General features: G+C 39.4%; 1 protein-coding gene across 4 annotated transcripts in view; it reads right to left on the bottom strand.

Moving 5' to 3' along the window:
- The window catches only part of chuk (component of inhibitor of nuclear factor kappa B kinase complex), a 94663-nt gene that overhangs the window by 10408 nt on the left and 65944 nt on the right, over nucleotides 1-18311 (bottom strand). For all 4 annotated transcript variants that reach the window (XM_059640392.1, XM_048563323.2, XM_048563321.2 and 1 more), the window contains 5 exons: nucleotides 14181-14332; nucleotides 9547-9608; nucleotides 7451-7560; nucleotides 6768-6817; nucleotides 4471-4570 (listed from right to left, as the gene is read on the bottom strand). In XM_059640392.1, the coding sequence (XP_059496375.1) occupies nucleotides 4471-4570; nucleotides 6768-6817; nucleotides 7451-7560; nucleotides 9547-9608; nucleotides 14181-14332 (474 nt within the window). The remainder of the gene's footprint in view (nucleotides 1-4470; nucleotides 4571-6767; nucleotides 6818-7450; nucleotides 7561-9546; nucleotides 9609-14180; nucleotides 14333-18311) is intronic.

Here is an 18311-nt window from a genome sequence, read left to right as displayed (position 1 = left end):
CCTAATTTTTAATCTCATCAGTGAATCTTGACATTGATGCATTTTTGAGTCACATAGGAAATGAATGCAATGAAATAAAAGCACTTCCAAAGTATTAGCAGGAAACAAGGAGACAAAATTAAAGGGAAAATTTAACCTGATTAGGAATAATGAAGCATACAATGCATATGATATAAATTACGTCTTAACTCAAAGCAAAGTAAATCAATGGTTACACGAGGGCTTCCGTGACAGTGTAGTGATTATAGATAGTTCAGATTTTCTGTCCATTGACGGCACTGTTGTTGTTTAGGGAATGCTTTTATATGATATAAAATATTCTCAAGCACATGGCAAAAGGGTTTGCAGCTTTTTGTGTTGAAATGACAAGCAAATATTGTCATCCCTAGAAAGAGAGAATAATCCTACTAAACTATTTTATACAATGCAGTAAATGCCATAAAGTTAACAGACTCTTTTAAGAAGTGGAGCATTATACGTATTATTTAAAGAAAACAAAAAGTATTAAAATTCTGTACATTCTGATCAGTGTAGTTGAACTGCCAAACTACTGCATTAATCATGTAAGGCAGTTAACAACATAGTTGAACAGCAATGACTAGATTTTAAACTAGATCTGCCACCTAAGTTTTATGACTACAGAAATAGGCTTGGAGGCTGCATATTTTCTGGCAAGGATCTCTCATCCTGACTTTGCAATGCCTCTTGGCCACTGATCTGGCATAACTCAGAGTTCAATGTGGAATACTTCCTACTCCCGTTCTGCCTACCTGGGGACAGCTCAGCATTGAAGCTCTGCAGGACAAAGCAATCTGCTTAATCAGGGATTCAAGCATAATCTAAACACCCAACTTCTCTAACACTGATATACAGTGACTATATGATGTACAAGGGTGTATTGCTGCAACTCAAACATTTGGCAGCACGAGCCAAACCTCTGACCTCCACTGTCTGGAAGCACTAGGACAGTGGTATACAGGAGCATCACCTCCTCCAAACTGCCCACCATCCTGATTTGGAAATATACTGCTGTACCATTACCAAGAGAGTAAAAACCTTGGAATCCTTCACTATCGGTTGTGTGACAATGCCTTCACTATATTGACTGAAGTTGTTCAGGAAGCATCACACCAGCATCTACTGAAGAGATAAACAATAAAACAGTGGCCTTAAGATTTCTCTAGCTGAAGGGTAATCAAAATCAGAGTTAATTTAAGTGACCAATTGGTAAGAAACTGAACCAAACAGTGGAAGAGTGACACACATATACATTTGCAGGAAAACACCAAAGGTGAACCATTTACAATGAACAATTATCGACCAGACATGAAACTCAGCTAGCTTTTTAAAAATAGTCCTAATTTACAATAACTTCAGATTTATAAAGGTCATGATTCGTACTGGTTTTGCAAAACTGTAAAAGAACTATAAAAAAGGTAATTCAGTAAGAGTTATAGCAGGAACTGCCAACGCTGGAGAATCTGAGATAACAAATTGTAGAGCTGGATGAACACAGCAGGCCAAGCAGCATCAGAGGAACAGGAAAGCTAACGTTTTGGGTCTGGACCTTGCTTCAGAAATAGGAGAGGGGAAGGGAACTGAAATTAATGGGGGTGGGAGGGGAGGTGATGATGGAAGGTGGATAAAGGAGCAGATAGGTGGAGAGCAGGCGGACAGTCAAGGAGGCAGGGATGGAGCCAGTAAAGGTGAATGTAGGTGGGGAGTTAGGATGGGTCTGGTCAGTTGAGGGAAGACCGTCAGGTCAAGTAGGGGATGAGGCTGGTAGGTAGGAGGTGGGGGTGGGGGTTGGTCAGTGAGGTGAGAGGAACAGTGGGGTGGGAGAAAAGACGGATAGGTCAAGGAGGTGGGGACGAGTTGGGCTGGTTTTAGGATGAAGGTTGGCGGGGGGGGGTGGAGACTTTTTGAAGCTTGTGAAGTCCACATTGATACCATTGGGCTGCAGAGTTCCCAAGCGAAATATGAGGTGTTGTTCCTGCAGCCTTTGGTTGGCATCATTGTGGCACTGGAGGAGGCCTAGGATACACATGTCATCCAAGGAGTCAGAGGGGGAGTTGAAGTGGTTCACGACTGGGAGGTGCAGTTGTTTGTCAAAAACCGAGCGTAGGTATTCCACAAAGCAGACTCCAAGCCTCCGCTTGGCTTCCCTGATGTAAAGGAAGCCATATCAGGAACAGCAGATACAACAGACCACATTAGCAGATGTGCAGGTGAACATCTGTTTAATGTGGAAGATTTTCTTGGGGCCTGGGATGAGGGTGAGGATGTAGGTGCACAGGCAGATATAGCACTTCCTGCAGTTGCAGGGAAAAGTGCCAGGGGTGGGGGGCTAGTGGGGAGTATGGAGCGGACGAGGGAGTCATGGAGGGAGCGGTCTCTTCAGAAGGCAGAGAAGGGCGGGGAGGGAAAAGTGTCCTTGGTAGGGGGGTCAGATTGCAGGTAGCAGAAGTGGCGTAGGATGATACGTTGAATCTGGAGGTTGGTGGGGTGATAAGTGAGGACGAGGGGGATTCTGTTTTTGCTGTTGTTATTGTGGGGAGGATGTGTGCGGGATAAGTTGCGGGAAACACGAAAGATGCAGTCAAGGGAGTTTGACCACTGTGGAGTGGAATTTGCGGTCCTCGAAAAACGAGGACGTCTGGGATGTGCGGGAGTGGAATGCCTCATCATGGGAGCAAATGTGGCGAAGGTGAAGGAATTGGGAATAGGGGATGGTATTCTTGCAGGAAGGTGGGTGAGACGAGGTGTATTTTAGGTAGCTGTGGGAGTTGGTAGGCTTGAAATAGATATTGGTTTCCAGGTGGTTGCCAGGAAATGGCAACAGAGGGGTCTAGGAAGGAGAGTTACCTAAGATGGTCCAGGTGAACTTAAGGTTGGGGTGGAAGGTGTTAGTAAAGTGGATGAACTGTTCGAGCTCTTCATGGGAGCATGAGGTGCCACTGATACAGTCATCGATATAACAGAGGAAAAGGTGGGGAAGGGGCCAGTGCAGCTGTAGAAGAGGGACTGTTCCATGTATCCTACAAAGGGGCAGGCATAGCTTGGGCCCATGCAGGTATCCATGGCCACCCACTTTGTCTGTAGGAAGCAAGAGGAATTGAAGGAGAAGTTGTTAAGGGTGAGGAAGAGTTTGGCTAAGCAGATAAGGGTGTCGGAGGAGGGGACTGGTCAGGCCTGCGGGAGAGGAAGAAACGGAGGGCCTTTAGGCCATCTGCATGGGGAAATGCAAGTATATAGGGACTGGACGTCCATGGTAAAGATAAGGTGTTGAGGACCAGGGAATCGGAAGTCTTGGAGATGAAGGAAGTCGGTGGTGTCACAGAGGTGGAGGGTGTGGATGGTTTCATGGATATGTAAGAGAGCTCATTCAGCCCAAATTGTCTGCACAAGTAACTGCCCATCCCAATTCTGCTTTCCAACATCTGGTCTGTAACTTTGCAAGTTACAGCATTTCAGGGGCATATCTGGGTTCCTTTTAAATGAGCTGAGGATTGGCATTAAGAGTTTAACTTAGTAATATTAGAAGCTGCACTCCGACTTCCAAAATTGCATAGTCTGCTTTCAACATTGAACAAACATGTTACACTTTTAAAAGGAACTGGTAGGAAGGGAAGCAAACCATTAGCAAATTCCACTTAAATAAAATTAGTGCTATAACCAAAGCAGATGTAGGTTTTAATATAACAAATACTGGATGACATGATGATTAAGCTGGAGAGATGTCTAAATATTTTAATTATTTTGTTCTTGTTCAGCAGTGAGCTCATTGAAATATTTGTTCGATTGTAAACAGAATTTTCAAGTCAGCCCTTGGAATGAATTGGTGCATGATACTTTTAAAACTTAAGTGACAGACACTTGATCTGGCCTGGTTATTTTGTAAATGTGCTTTTTTCTTTTCTTAAAAAGAAGCTATGAATTAATGTCCAACTTCTTGGCCACTCATTCTCAAAGATCTATTAATGGCGTATGTTAAACTTGATTATTCAAATGCAAGATCTGACATTGACATTGGTCAGTGGGAGAAGGGCACACATTGTTTCAGCCAAGCATAGCTTATTCTAATCCAATATTGATTCAAGATCCTACAATGCTGGGGTTAAGAGTCAGGAATCAAGGCAAATATTACGACTTATCCTTCTCTTCCCTAATTAAGGTCAACTGGACCCTCCTTAAAATTGCCTAAATGATCGAGTCATAAAATACAACATATGAATTTTACCCTCAAATAAAAACAAATCGCTGCAGAAACTCAGCAGGCCTGGTACCATCTGTGGGAAGCAAAGCATGAGTTAACATCTGCGAATGTTTTTTTAGGAAGTTAATACGATAACTTCAAAAACAATTTTCCAAAAAGAAACATACTTCACCATAAATTAAACTATAAACAGCACTAAAATTTTAAATCTTTCAACTATTTATACATCACCCCAAATAAATTCGCATTTGTACCTGAGATGGGCATACAGCTCCTTTAGCACCCGATCTTGATTCTGCACAGTTTGAACAATGATCTTTACCATTTCTGTGCTGTCTCCGTATTGATGTGAATCTTAAAAACAGGAATAAAAAACGGTTTCACTTGATAAGGTATTTTGGGAATGCACTGGACATAGAACAAGGGGAAGCTGCCCTATCAATAATTTTCTGAAAGAATTCTATTTCTCACATCAGTACAGATGCACCAGAGCACATCTACTCAATAATATTGACGTCAGTGGGACTGTTGTAAAAAGTTAACAGGCAAGTCATAGCTTTGTCATCTTTAACACTGAAGTTATTTTCTTTACAGAAACTAAAACAAAATTCAACTGCCCCATAATCAAGTTATCAGGTGAACATTATACCAATTTCACTGACACCAATGTTATTCAGTGGAAACAACAAGTCTTTAAAAATGTTTCAATGAGGATAAAACTGGTGCTGAGCCGAGAATGAAGATGGTACTGGTTTGTGCCATAAGTATTCAGACCAAAACATTCCAGTAATATGTAGATCCTAATGTTAATGTTTATGTTTATAATGCTCATATTCTTGCTCAAGTATTCCAAGAAAATTATGTGCGAACGGAGGCTTGGGCCAAAGAATTCATTCTGTACACAACAGGAGGTGGATCAAATTCAAAATTTACAAAAATGAACTGTTAAATTGGAGTTGATCTAAAACTGTGTGTTTGGGCAGCAGATGCTCCTTCATTCCTTCTACTCTCCCTAAATGTTTGGTAAAGGCAGAAACACACAATGCATTTAATAAAAAAAAGCATGGATATACTTGACTGCAACTTACAATAGAAAGCTGGAGTTAAGTAATTAAAAGAGTTGGGGACAGAAAGGAAAGGACATGTCCTGCTGCTTTTTCTAAACTTCCTCAGCCTCAAATTACTTCTTACTCTGCTACAGGAGAAGCTGGTTATTTGGTAAGTGATGCAATTTGCATACAATTTCTATGGTTCAAGATGATGTGCCAACAAGGTTAGCAAAGTTGATTAAAAAAAAAGAAAAATTGACTAGAATAGTTCAGTAAATCCTTAGAACGCTCTGAAGATGCTATTGAGAGTGATAGGTCACAACTGCAGCATGTGGGACCTGGATGCCGGCTTGGTCCACAGCGAAGCAGGTAAAGGGATCCTAGGACAGCAGCGCAAGAATGTCTGCTTCTGGAGTTGTCAAATGGTTTGAGGTTCTCTCAGCCTGTCTGAATAAGAATGACAGCTGCAGTGGGCAAGCTGACCATGACATAGGAAGCCACACATGTTGGGAGAGTAACAGGTAATGTAATAGCAGTTGAGGATAGTACAGTCAGGATAATTTCAACTATTCTCTGCAGCAAAGAGAGCAAATCCAGATGGCTGTGTAGCCTGCCTGGTGCCAGGAGGTTCAGGATTATATGCATAGTGCTGGAGAGAAACTTGAAATGGGAGGGAGCCAACCAGTCATTGTGGCCATAAATGGTACAATTAACACAGAAAAGGAGTTTCTGCATCATCAGTATCCCTTGGTTTTCTTCTCCCACACCAGTCTTTGAGCTGTACACAATTTCTCTAACCTAATATGCCTTTTGCAAATTTGCACAAGGCTCAGACCAGATTCCCTCAAAGTGTATCAAGGAGATAGTCTAGACCCTAAGTTTTATTTTATTTAAAGGCAAATGTAAGGTGCCGGGTTCTAGATGAGATTTGATTGGTCCACTATTAGGCTTTAAGTAATACTTTGTATTACCTCCTAAAAGACTTCAAGGTTGAGATTATGCATGATTCCATATACATGCAGTGATATAGTTTGAACTCTTTTCTCAGCATGATTGGATTGATAAACAGCAAGATAGATTTTGTAAAGCAGCTAACCAGCAATTGGTGCAATCGATCATTGTTGAAAGAAGATTGTGTATGTCCATACTTTGGGCAAAAAGGTCACAAAACACATAGCTGTATCCTGTTACGTGGATCATTTTCATAATTTGCTCTATTTAAACTGGTGCCTCAAAAGTCTCATGCTTTGTCCTCTCTGCAACAGTACCAAAAGTGTTAATTCATGCTCTAACCAAGGTTTGTTGAGTACAGACAAACTACAGGATCACACACTAAAATTAGTTACTCACGGCATTTCTTAAAATGACCTTCCACAGTTTAATGAATTGTTTAGGAGTTGCCAAGGATAAAATCTAATCGTGAATCACAAAAAGTGTTTTATAAGTTTTCAATGCTTATAAAGATAAAGCTGAATGCGCATAGTTAAAAATACATGCATTACCTTTTGGTTTCCCCTTGAGCTTCCTGTATAAATCAATGGCTTTCTGTTCTCTGATAAAGGAAAATTATGATTAGCAAAATAATTTATTATGTCAACATAGTTGTAAATCAATCTAATGAGTTGTTATGCCTGTTGAGTGACCACAACTTCCTATAAATAACTCCTTTCGCAAATTAATCTAAACATGGCAGTGATTGCACTGGTCTACTGAAAGCAGACTTACGGATTTTACTTGGTTGTATTCAATCTAAGCACAGGCTGAAAGAATTTGTTCCGAAGAAAGCTCAGAACTAAATAACTGCTTTCTGCTCAATCGCACAATACTTTCCGTTAAGTTTAGAGATCTATTTACCCTCCAAGAGCAAAGTACTTCCCATATTTGTGTCCTCAGATTTGAGGGGGGTTTTTGCACGTTATGCAACTGAACAATAATAAAGCAAAATCATTTAAATAGAAATGAACTAAATTCAGTTTACATTGAGGCTTAATAGCCATCAAAAAAAAATCAAGAATTTCAGGTAATAATCCTGATCTTGTTCTTTTAATTCACACAGTCTAGAAATTGAAGATGGTGATTTGACCTTGGCATTAATCCAGTGATTTCAACAACTTCTCTTTGGGAAGTCATCCCTTTAGAAAATTACAAAGGAATCCACCACACCACGAATTATCGCGTTTCTTACAGGTTTTCCATAACGTCTCCCTGACGCCTTGCATATGGACTCCTCTGCAGTTCCACTATTTCAGTGTGTAATCCCACAATCTGTTCTTCCAAATGACCAATTTCAGCAGCCTGAAAGTGTCCAAAAAATGCTTCTATAAACCAAGTGAGCTTTTGGTTTTATTATCACTGCTATTCTTGAACTGAATTTAAAAAAATCAAATAAATAGAAAATTTAGCTTATTCAATTGTGAAAAGATACACAGTATAGCAAAAAAAGATGTGAAACTCCCTCCATGCTTGTACAGAAATTGGCATATACAGTCTAACTTTCTCCCGTTGCTTTGCACAGTTTCCTTAGGGAAAAGAGCTGCCATATTGCACCGACCAAAAAGCAACTGAGACACCTTGTATCCTCAGAGTTGGCACTTCTGTTAGCCCTACACATTTTGCATGTTCTGCACAATTGATATGGAACAAATCTTCAACTAGCACTTCCTTGCATGAGTATTTTGCACCTCTTAGCATGCCAGCTTGAATCAATGTGGCAAAAATATTGCCTTAACAATAACTAAATTGCATGTCACTTTATAACTTGGACTCCAGCAAGACCGGAAAAAATACGGCTCTATCTTTCACTAGTAATATGCCAATTATAAAGGGCTGCAAAAATAATTCAAGCCTTTTGTAAATTCTCTATATACTAAACATTATATATTTAATTTCACCCCTTCCACTCTGGATTGGTTAATCTGACCTGATGAAGTGAAGTTTTAAATGCAAGTTGCTATTCTGATGAAATAGATACAAGTGTGCTAACTAAATCACAAATTAATTAAACGACTCCTTTTCCGAGAGCTGCATGCATAGGTACAAAAACACAGCAGTCGTGTACGTGCTCAACCTCTGAAAGGTACCTCTGCCCTACTGATTCAGGTCAACCAACACAAACAACACACACTTGTTCAGTATCTATTACTACTGCTACGTAGCACTGTGATGATTTCATGTTCTTTGGGTAAGCTGAGTCTGAAACTGCAGATCTTAAATTATTTTCCCTAACTTATTCAGGATTTATTTTGCATGTAATGGCATTGCAAACTGCCCCATTGTTTGCCTTGTGCACAAAGAAATCTGTTCACCTTTCCTTCCTTATTTCACTCAAATATGGGAATCAACTTTCTGGAGGCTAAGCTTTAAAACCCACTTTTACTTTGGACAAACCTCAGGGGATCTCTCTCCCACTGCAACTCTGTTGCCTCCCCGTCTCTACTTATTTCAGAACCCCCTTCCCCTCTCCTATTTCTGATGAAAGGTCGAGGCCCGAAATGTCAGCTTTCCTGCTCCTCTGATGCTGCTTGGCCTGCTGTGTTTATTCAGCTCTACACCTTGTTATCCCACTTTTACTTCAAGTAGCCGTAGGACTAACCACTGGCATATTTGCAAGGGGAGAAAGGCTACCATTTAAATACAGGTCTTGCACTAGTAGCTTGTCAGAAAATGCATTAACTAATATGTTACATCACCGTACTAGTTCCAAAAGTAAGCCCAGTAGATTTAAAAATGGCAGGTTTAAAACAAAAGTTAAAAACAAACACTTAGTAGTGTCTTTACAAATTAAGTAGAATTCTAACAAAGTGCAACCAGAGCAAAGTGCTGCACAAATGTGAAACAACTGTGAATCCAAATACCTTGGCACAAGGTTGAGTCATAAAATTTCCATACCCTTAAATCCCATGTGCACAGCTTTAAACAGCATTACTGTCATGATCCTCTGTACAAACATCAAGTAAACAAAGCAATAGGTTTTGATGTCTCACACTTGACAGGGCCATTAAAAAACAAATTAATTCAGTACAGTAAAAAAAAGGTTGTGTAAACGATTACAAATATATGTAAATTTGAACAATCATTCATTTAGTGGAGCTGACATTCCACTTCATACTACTAAACCACCTCTTACACTGCTAAATTACCCTAGAATATCACTGAATAGCATTGACTATCAGTACAATTAATGTATCACTTATCACTTAGCAATTTTCAAAGTGTAAAATTAGGAATTATTCTTTCCCATTGAAACGAGTTGAAGCACTCAAACGCTTGCAATTTACTCACTTGTTTACAAGCTTCTGCCTTTTCTTCCATTTCTTTCCATGCTTTCAACATCTTCTCAGAAGCTGAGAACAGAACGTACTTTCATTTTAAAATTAAAATTTATAAAGATGTTAATGACCACACTATTCAAAAAAGTTTTAATCTGAAAATTTCTGAACAATTTCTAAATCTGAAAAGGCAAGGACTATTGTCTGAAGTAACTGTTAGGGAAGATGAAAGCATGCAACCAATTTAGGAAGAGAAAAAAGGCACAAAATTTAACTAGACAGTATTTCTTTCCCTTAAGAGATCAAATACAGAATTACGATTTCTTATGATTTTCCTCAACTTATTCTCATTCTAGTAATATTTCCAACTGTTCTTCATACTTATTATACACTCCAACTGACTAGTGATCAGTTTCACAACACTATTTTCTAAACTAATTTTTAAACTTGCATCTATTCTTGTCAGCTTTTCCTAACAACGAACAATTTATCCAAACAAAACTTGTTAACTTTTTATAACTCATTCATAATTTGCCTTTGCTTTATTCATATGAGCATGCATACGAACACAAACAAAAAAAAGGTTACAAGACTGTTAATGTACCATATAAACAACATTACTAGCTTTTAGGATAATATTAGCAACAAAATTAGTAGTATAAGCTTAGCATGCAAAAGGATAAAGAGAAATATGATGAGCTAAAGGACAGCACTACTCAGGCCAACTTCAATCAAGTGGTAATTTAATCCAATCTCAACTACTGCAGTATTGTTTCTTTTCCCCTAGTCTGATGTCTAATGTCAAATTTCGCTTAGAAATGCAACACTACAAGAAGCTACATACCAGATTACTACATTATCAAGGGAGCTAGTAATAGCATTACAGACTTAGGATAAGTCAGAAATGCCTGCCTTTGCTGCTTCTCGAATTCCCAGTGAGGCTCCAAACCACAGAGCGACATAGCAGTCAAACTGGAGGAAGTGAAAGGATTTGCCTCATATCACCATAAATGTAATGAGTTACTTTAAGATACATTTCTTAATAAGTTAGGTTTTAATTTGTCATTAAACCTGCTAGCAGGGATGCTCCTGCTGTTACTACTTGGCAAGTCAACAAGCACCTGAGAGAGGCTGAACAACAACTCTACATTCCTGGATCCATAAGTCCACAACTAAACATCAAACCATTACTTGCAAAATTGTCAGTTATCTCATTTTTCTGGAGTTCTTTCCTTCATAGCTGCAAACATCGTATCACACTTTATCTTCCTTCTTAAAAGCGATGAAAGAGATAGCCATAGTTTGGTTTGATCAATTCTGGGTCTTTTTTTTAAAAATTCAGTCATGAGAAGTGAGTGCTGCCCAAGCTCAATTCCTCCTTGAGGTGCTTCCTTGAATCTCAACAGTCTCAGGGCATACAGACATGCATAGTGATCTTATTTACAGTGTTCCAGGATTTTGACCCAGCGACAATGAAAGCAGTGGCAATATATTTCCGAGACATGGAGGTCGGTTCAGGTTAGTTGGCTCAATATTTGGTTTGTGAAGCAGTGTGATGCCAAAAGCATGAGTTCAATTCAATGTATTCAGCTATGTCTTGATGTCATGAGTAAATCAAATTGATTGAAGACTGGCATTTTTGATGATGGGGACCTCAGAAGGATACAGAGACAGAATATCTACTTGACACTTTTGGATGAAGCTGAATGGAAGTACTGCAGCCTTATCTTTTGCTTTAAAATGTTAGGTTTTCACATTGTTCAGAATGGGGATATTTCTTCTCATCTCAACTCTACATGGTCTCCCTTTATCCAGTCTCCTCTCAGCTACATATGCAACTCTTCCAATGTTCTCTGCCACTTCAACAACTTGTTTATTTGGTCCTAATTACCAAAGCACCTAATTGGGTCAAAATCCTGGAATTCTCTCCCTAATAGCATTGTGGGTCAACCCAGAGCAGGAGGAATGCAGCGGTTCAAGAAGGCAGCTCACCACCACCTTCTCAAGGGCAACTAGGGATGGGCAAGAAATGCTGGCCAGCCATATGAAATGAATAGTAAAAAAAATTCCACCACTGTTATTTATGGTCCTATTCAGATTCTCTGATTCACTTTGTTTTCCAGCACATCAGTAACTAACTGTGCCACATTCTGCTATTCACAAACAGAAAAATCCGACAAATGCCCTTGAAGTTCCACTCTTGCCTTGTCTTCCCTTGGTCTGACTCTTCCTGTCCATTCCTAGATACTGTGGCCACACTTCTGCAGGTAGGCCATGTACCAACAAACTTCTTGCAAAAACTTAATTTGTTCCACCCTGTAGCTCTGATTTTAGCCACAATGATAATTCCACTTTTGCCTGAAGCTCCCAAAAATGTTATTTTGGTTCTGAACTCAAGTCTGTACATCTACAGAAGCTGACAAGGCTCCTTACGAGAATGGTCATTTGTTCTGTTCTAAATCATCCTTTCACAGATGCTCAGCGATTGCTTCCCCTAATTTTCCATTCCAATCACCTTTATTTTTGCAAAACCGTCTTCCAACATTGATATCATATACAAGACAACATCAACATCAAACACATCTTGGCTGCTCCTCTACATATTCCAAAAGGACTCTTTCACTTCATCTTCCAACTATCATTTTCCCATTACAAGCACCAAACAGCAACACCTGGTCATTAACTTCATATCACTGCTTTATTCATGGTCTAAAAAAAATTCTGCTGAGACCACTTCTATGATTTTTCCAGAATTCTACACTACGGTATTTGTTTCTTGCAATTTGGTCTCTGCTAATGATGGAAAGTGAAACACAGATTTCACTGATCTCAAAGCACTGCCCTCAGCTACTGGCATCCCTCCACTTCTACATTACCACCCAGAACCACAACTGGAATTAGAATCCCTACAGTATGGAAACAGGACCTTCGGCCCAACTAGTCCACACCGAACCTCAGAGCATCCCACCTAGACCTACCCCCTATAACCCACCTAAACTACACCTCCCTGAACACTATGGGCAATTTAGCACGGCCAATCACCTACCCTGCATATCTTTGGACTGTGGGAGGAAACCAGAGCACCATGAGGAAACCCACGCAGACACGGGGAGAATGTTAAAACTCCACACAGTCAGTCACCCAAGGCTGGAACTGAACCTAGGTCCCTGGCGCTGTGAGGCAGCTGTGCTAACCACTGAGCCACCATGCCACCCATGTCTTTAATGACACCCATGTCTTTGGTCTTGACACTACTCCAGCCAAACTCAAACCTAATGTCAAGAATAACATACGTTCTTCTTTCTCCTTTTCCTTTATATAAATGTCTTAGATGTAGGAAAACATTTTAAAATTGTTTCAAGTTTATGCCAAGTCAATGAACAATGTCAAAAGCCAGCTTATAACTAAGGAATACCAGAGGCCAAAGAAAAGTTAACATGCCACCTCAGATTAAATGCTATGAAGGTAGGAGGGGAAGTCATTGCTGGTAATACTCTAACTAAAATGGATAAATCAGTGGAAGGGCAGCATGGAGGCTCAGTGGTTAGCACTGGTGCCTCATCGTGCCAGGAGCCTTGGCTTGATTTCATCTTCAGGCAACTGTCTGCGAGGAGTTTGCACATTCTCCTCGTGTCTCCATAAGTTTTCTCCAGGTGCTTCAGTTTCCTGCCACAGTCAAAAGATATGCAGTTTAGGTGATTTGGTGATAGGAAATACAGGGATAGGGTAGGGGTGGTGGCTCTGGGTGACGCTTTTCAGAAAGTCAGTTTGACTCTATGGGCCGAATGGCCTGCTTCCATACTGTAGGGATTTTAATGATTCCATAAGTAAGCCAGGCATGCACACTTCAGCTTCCAATTTAGGAGAGAAAGACATTAAGTGATGATAGTCAAAAACGTGCAGACGGATGATAAGGAATATTGCAATTGAGTAATTGCCACTGTGTCAACTGCGGTTCTTATTGGATTTGGGTTATCTGTCAGAAGCAAATTCCTGCATTGAGAAATTGGAATATGCAGTTGTTTGTAAAAGAGGTATAGCTTTCACTTTCAAAGATTTTCAGGAGAAAAGTCCAGCTGGAGATAAGTCCACATTTTAAAGGACAGAGGATCAATATTGTTTTGTTGAAGAGAAAAGGGAGCACTGCAGTTTTGAGGAGGAGAGGGGAACATCAACTACATCAGCAAATGTATGCCCACGAATGGAATCTGGATGGTCAGTAGATCAGTATAAATAGGTCAAAGAGCATTTTACGGGGCTTATTGACAAAATAAATGAGAGGACAATTCAACTCTACTCAACAAATTGCAGTTGTTTACAAGGCTCTTACAACCTATAGAGAAAAATCAGGTGCTCCACTAGACAATTTTGTAATGTTATTCCTTGTTTGTAGTTACATGGTCACCAGGGATCACTGACAGATGAGGATATTTTGAGCTTTACTACTGTGTTCACACAAAATAGCAGGTGAATAGACATAGTTTGTACAAATTCAGGAATGTGCAGTCCCATCAATATAAGAAAGAACAATCCATTCAGTCACACAATTAACTACGGCCGATAGGATTGCAAGGTAACAGCATGAACAGATAAGATTACTGGATCACTATATTTTCAGAGAAATGAACTAAAAAATTTATCACTAACATATTCCATATGCCATCTGTTCGCTGTATTTTTCCAGATCAAGTTTAATGCTTGACTGAAAGAAATCCAACTTGGCCTTCAACTGTTGAGAACTGGAAAACATTGTTGTCTTCATTTTTGTAAGGTTATTGTTGTAACGAAGGAGACTCAGCCTGGTAATAAATTAGAATTCATAATCACAAAGCTGATCCATGCAATATTTTTAAAAAAACGCTCACAAATTATATAATGACAATTCAATTGAAAGTCTTTTCATTGGAATAATGGAAAATAACTTCCACAGTGATAGTGAAGAGATTGGCTACTAATGTTTGTCTTATAATCTACGTTATTTGGCGATTAAAAATCAATGGACTGAATTTGCAAAACAAAATCAAATACAAAAAGGGGCTTTGGCACAATTAAATAAAGTATTGCAAAAATAAATAAAATGTTAAAATATTCCTGTAATGTCATTTCACAACATCGCCAACTTTAGGTAATGACCTATCATCCAACAATATCGATAATTAATTGTGCAGAAATCAAAACGATCAAAAGAAAAATCACATCTTTATAGTTGAAAACCCACCTGCTAAACAGAATATCTAAGATCCATTTAAACCACTACTAAACCTTCATAAGTACTATACTTTCCATGTTGAACAGTCATATCCAAATATTGTGAGCATTAAGTGATTTTTCAGCTAAAAGATGTTTCGTATTTCATACTTAACACACCAAAGCTATCTAGTCTGCGCAGAGAAACAGAAACTGGAAATAAGCCTGTTAGAAAATATTAATCTGCACTTGTTTTATATACTGATGTCTTCTATTGTGGCTGATTGGAAGCAAGAGAGTACAAACCCTGAAATTGGAGTCGAAAACATTATGTAAATGAACAATGTCAATTTTTCAGAAAACTGAACTCAGTTGTAATTCCTCGCTTCAATCAGCTTGATTAAAGGTTTGTCAGCAAAGGTAAACCATCTCCACCCTGTTGGAGGTGGCTAAAACAAAGAACTAAATGTAAAAACCTTTGCACTTATTCATCGATCCCAAACTGTATATGCAACATTAACTTGCTGTCATAGCTTTTACTAATTTTTAAGTCCTTCAGACAAATTGAAGTAGACCAGTGAAGCAATGCATTTCAGAGATAATGGGAACTGCAGATGATGGAGAATCCGCAATAAACAAAGTGTGGAGCTGGATGGTCACAGCAGGCCAAGCAGCATCTTATTAGCAGCACAAAAGCTGATGTTTCGGGCTTAGGCTGCATTTCAATTAGTTTTTTCTAAGTAACCCCAACCCATGTCACTGCCCTTCACTTGTACCAAAATGTTGCCTTCAGAAATACAGTACATAAACAAAGAATTACTTTTTTGTACAGTCATCCTTAATTAAGCACAAATAATTTAGTTAAATAATTCTAATAATGTTGTGTTAAAGGTCTATTTAATACAAAATCTGTCAAAATTACCAATGAACACACAATGACAGCATTTTTCAAAATGTTCTGTAAAACTTTGAGAATTAGAGGAATGGATTTCCCATGAAGACACTCAGCTGAAGCCACTGCACAAGGTGAGGCAGTAACCACAAAGAGAGGTAAAAGGCCAGGGAGAAAAAGAGGAAATAAATCATTGAAGGGACAGTCATCCCAGATTGCATTAGTTTGCCAATTACTGGATAGCATTGTAAAACACCAAATGACTGATTTCTCTTGTGGATCAATGCATGGCTTGGAGATATAAGGGGGCCAGATTTTGCAAAACAAGAAGCGAACACATGGTATTTTTGATGCGCAAATTGGCCAGTAATTTGCAATGAGGTCATGAATTAGCTCATGAAATTCTGAACCATCACAGTTTTGTTTGGTGATTCTTTTATTAATTTATGGAAACGTGGACAGTGCTGGCTACCCCAGCATTTATTGCTCATTCCTAATTGCTCAGAGGCCAGTTTTGAGTCAGTCAATCTCATTGCTGTGGGTCTGGAATCATATGTAGGCCGGATCAGATAAGGTTTGAACCGAGATTGAGCCGAGAGGACATGCGTGAACTGGGCAGGTTTTTCCGACAATTGATAATGGATTCATAGTCATCATTAGACCCTTAATTCTAGATTTATTTAGTGAATGCAAATTCCTACATCTGCTGCAGTGCAAATTTGAACCAGGATACACAAAATATTACCTGTGTCTCTTAATTAACAGTTCAGTGATAATACCACTATGTTATTGCCTCCCCTGCAACACTTCTATATTAACGCTACAAAAACAGAATCTCAATCTCAAATTAATTGTGATTTGTGACACTGCTGCAATTTAATGTTAACTACCTATTCATCATGAAGGACAATCTAATGATTTATTTTCCCTTTATTCATTCTCGGGATAAGGGGTGTTGCTGGCTAGACAACATTTATTGCCCATCCCTAATTGCCCAAAAGGCAGTTAAGGGTCAACTATATTACTGTGGGTCTGGAGTCACACACAGGCCAGGCCAAGTAAGGACGGCAGTTTCCTAATGGACATTAGTGAACTAGAAGGGGTTTTCCCAGCAAGCGCCAATGGATTCACTGTCATCGTTAGATTCTTAATTCCACCAACTGCCATGGCAGGATTTGAACCCAGGTGCCCAGAATGTTGTCTAGGTCTTCGGATTAACAGTCCAGCGATAATACCATTCGGCCATTGCCTCCCATCACAAGCGCTTTTTCAAAGTAAAAATTGTTACTGGCTGCCAAATTATCATTCACTGAGGAAGGAATCTGAGAAAAGACATAATTGAGATGTACAAAATTATGTAGAACAGCAGTAGTGTCCCTATCTCTAAGCTAAGAGACTTGGATTAAACTCTCTGTTCAGTGATATTATTACACAACTCTGAACAGGTTGATTAGTAAATATGAAAACTAGACAGGTTAGTTAGGAAGGAACTTTTCCCTTTGGTGCAGGGATCAATGATCAGAGCAGGAGATTGAGATCACAGAATCCCTACAACATGTAAGCAGGCCATTAGGCCCATCGATTCTACAATGACACTCCAAAAAGCATCCCACCCACTACCCGATCCCTGCATATCCCACCCTAGACTCAATGGGCAATTTAGCATGGCCAGTCCACCTAACCTGCACATCTTTAGGCTGTGGGAGGAAACCAGAGCATCCGAAGGAAACCCACGCAGACACAGGGAGAACGCGCAAACTCCACACGGCCAATCGCCAAGGCTGGAATTGAACTCGGGTCCCTAGTACTGTGAGGCTACAGTGCTAACCAATGTGCCACCACGTTTAGAGGAGATGAGAGGAATTTTTTTTCAAATGCCAAGAGGGTGACTCAAATCTGGAACTCACTGCTTCTAAGAATGGTAAGAAGCAGAAATCCTAATACGATTTAAGATGTGTTTAACAGTGCGCTTGTGATAGAGTCATAGAGTCATACAGCATGGAAACAGACCCTTCAGTCCAACCAGTCCATGCCAAACATAATCCTAAACTAAACTAGTCCCACCTGCCTGCTCCTGGCCCATATCCCTCCAAACCTCTCCTACTCATGTAACTATCTAAATGTCTTTAAACATAATTACCTCCATCAACCACTTCCTCAGGATGCCATGACATTAAGGATATGGACCAAATGCTGGGAAGTGGATGGGAACAGTTAGGTAGTTATTTTGACCAATGTAATCTCAATGGGCCAAAGGGCCTTTTCCTGTGGTTTAAATCTCTTTCACTGTAGAAATATAAACAGAGGGTCTCTTTTTTCAGGTTGTGAATTATTTAGGGAGATTTAAAGTTGAGAAATTTTGCATTTGATTGTTATCTCAATTTTCTTTTGTCTTTCTCTCCCCTCTCAACAGGCCCCCCACTTCTGAACTTGATTTGATTCCATGAATATATACATTTTAATTCCGACATGTTTTCATTCTTTGCTCCATTTCTTAATCTATTAATCTCTGGTTAAAGAGGCAGCATTCCTTCTATTGTATATCAGACCTTAGTAACTTGGCTGTCCTGTTTAAACACAAAACATGTATGAATGTCCAATTGATGGGGAACCAGAGGGAGGTCCCACTCATGTCACTGACAATTAAAACAACAAAATGTCATAATCTAATTTATAAGTACCTATTATAAAGAACAATA

This window comes from Stegostoma tigrinum, chromosome 37 (genome assembly GCF_030684315.1).
Source record: "Stegostoma tigrinum isolate sSteTig4 chromosome 37, sSteTig4.hap1, whole genome shotgun sequence".
NCBI classification, from domain to species: domain Eukaryota; kingdom Metazoa; phylum Chordata; class Chondrichthyes; order Orectolobiformes; family Stegostomatidae; genus Stegostoma; species Stegostoma tigrinum.
This window is presented reverse-complemented; position numbering and strand designations above follow the sequence as displayed.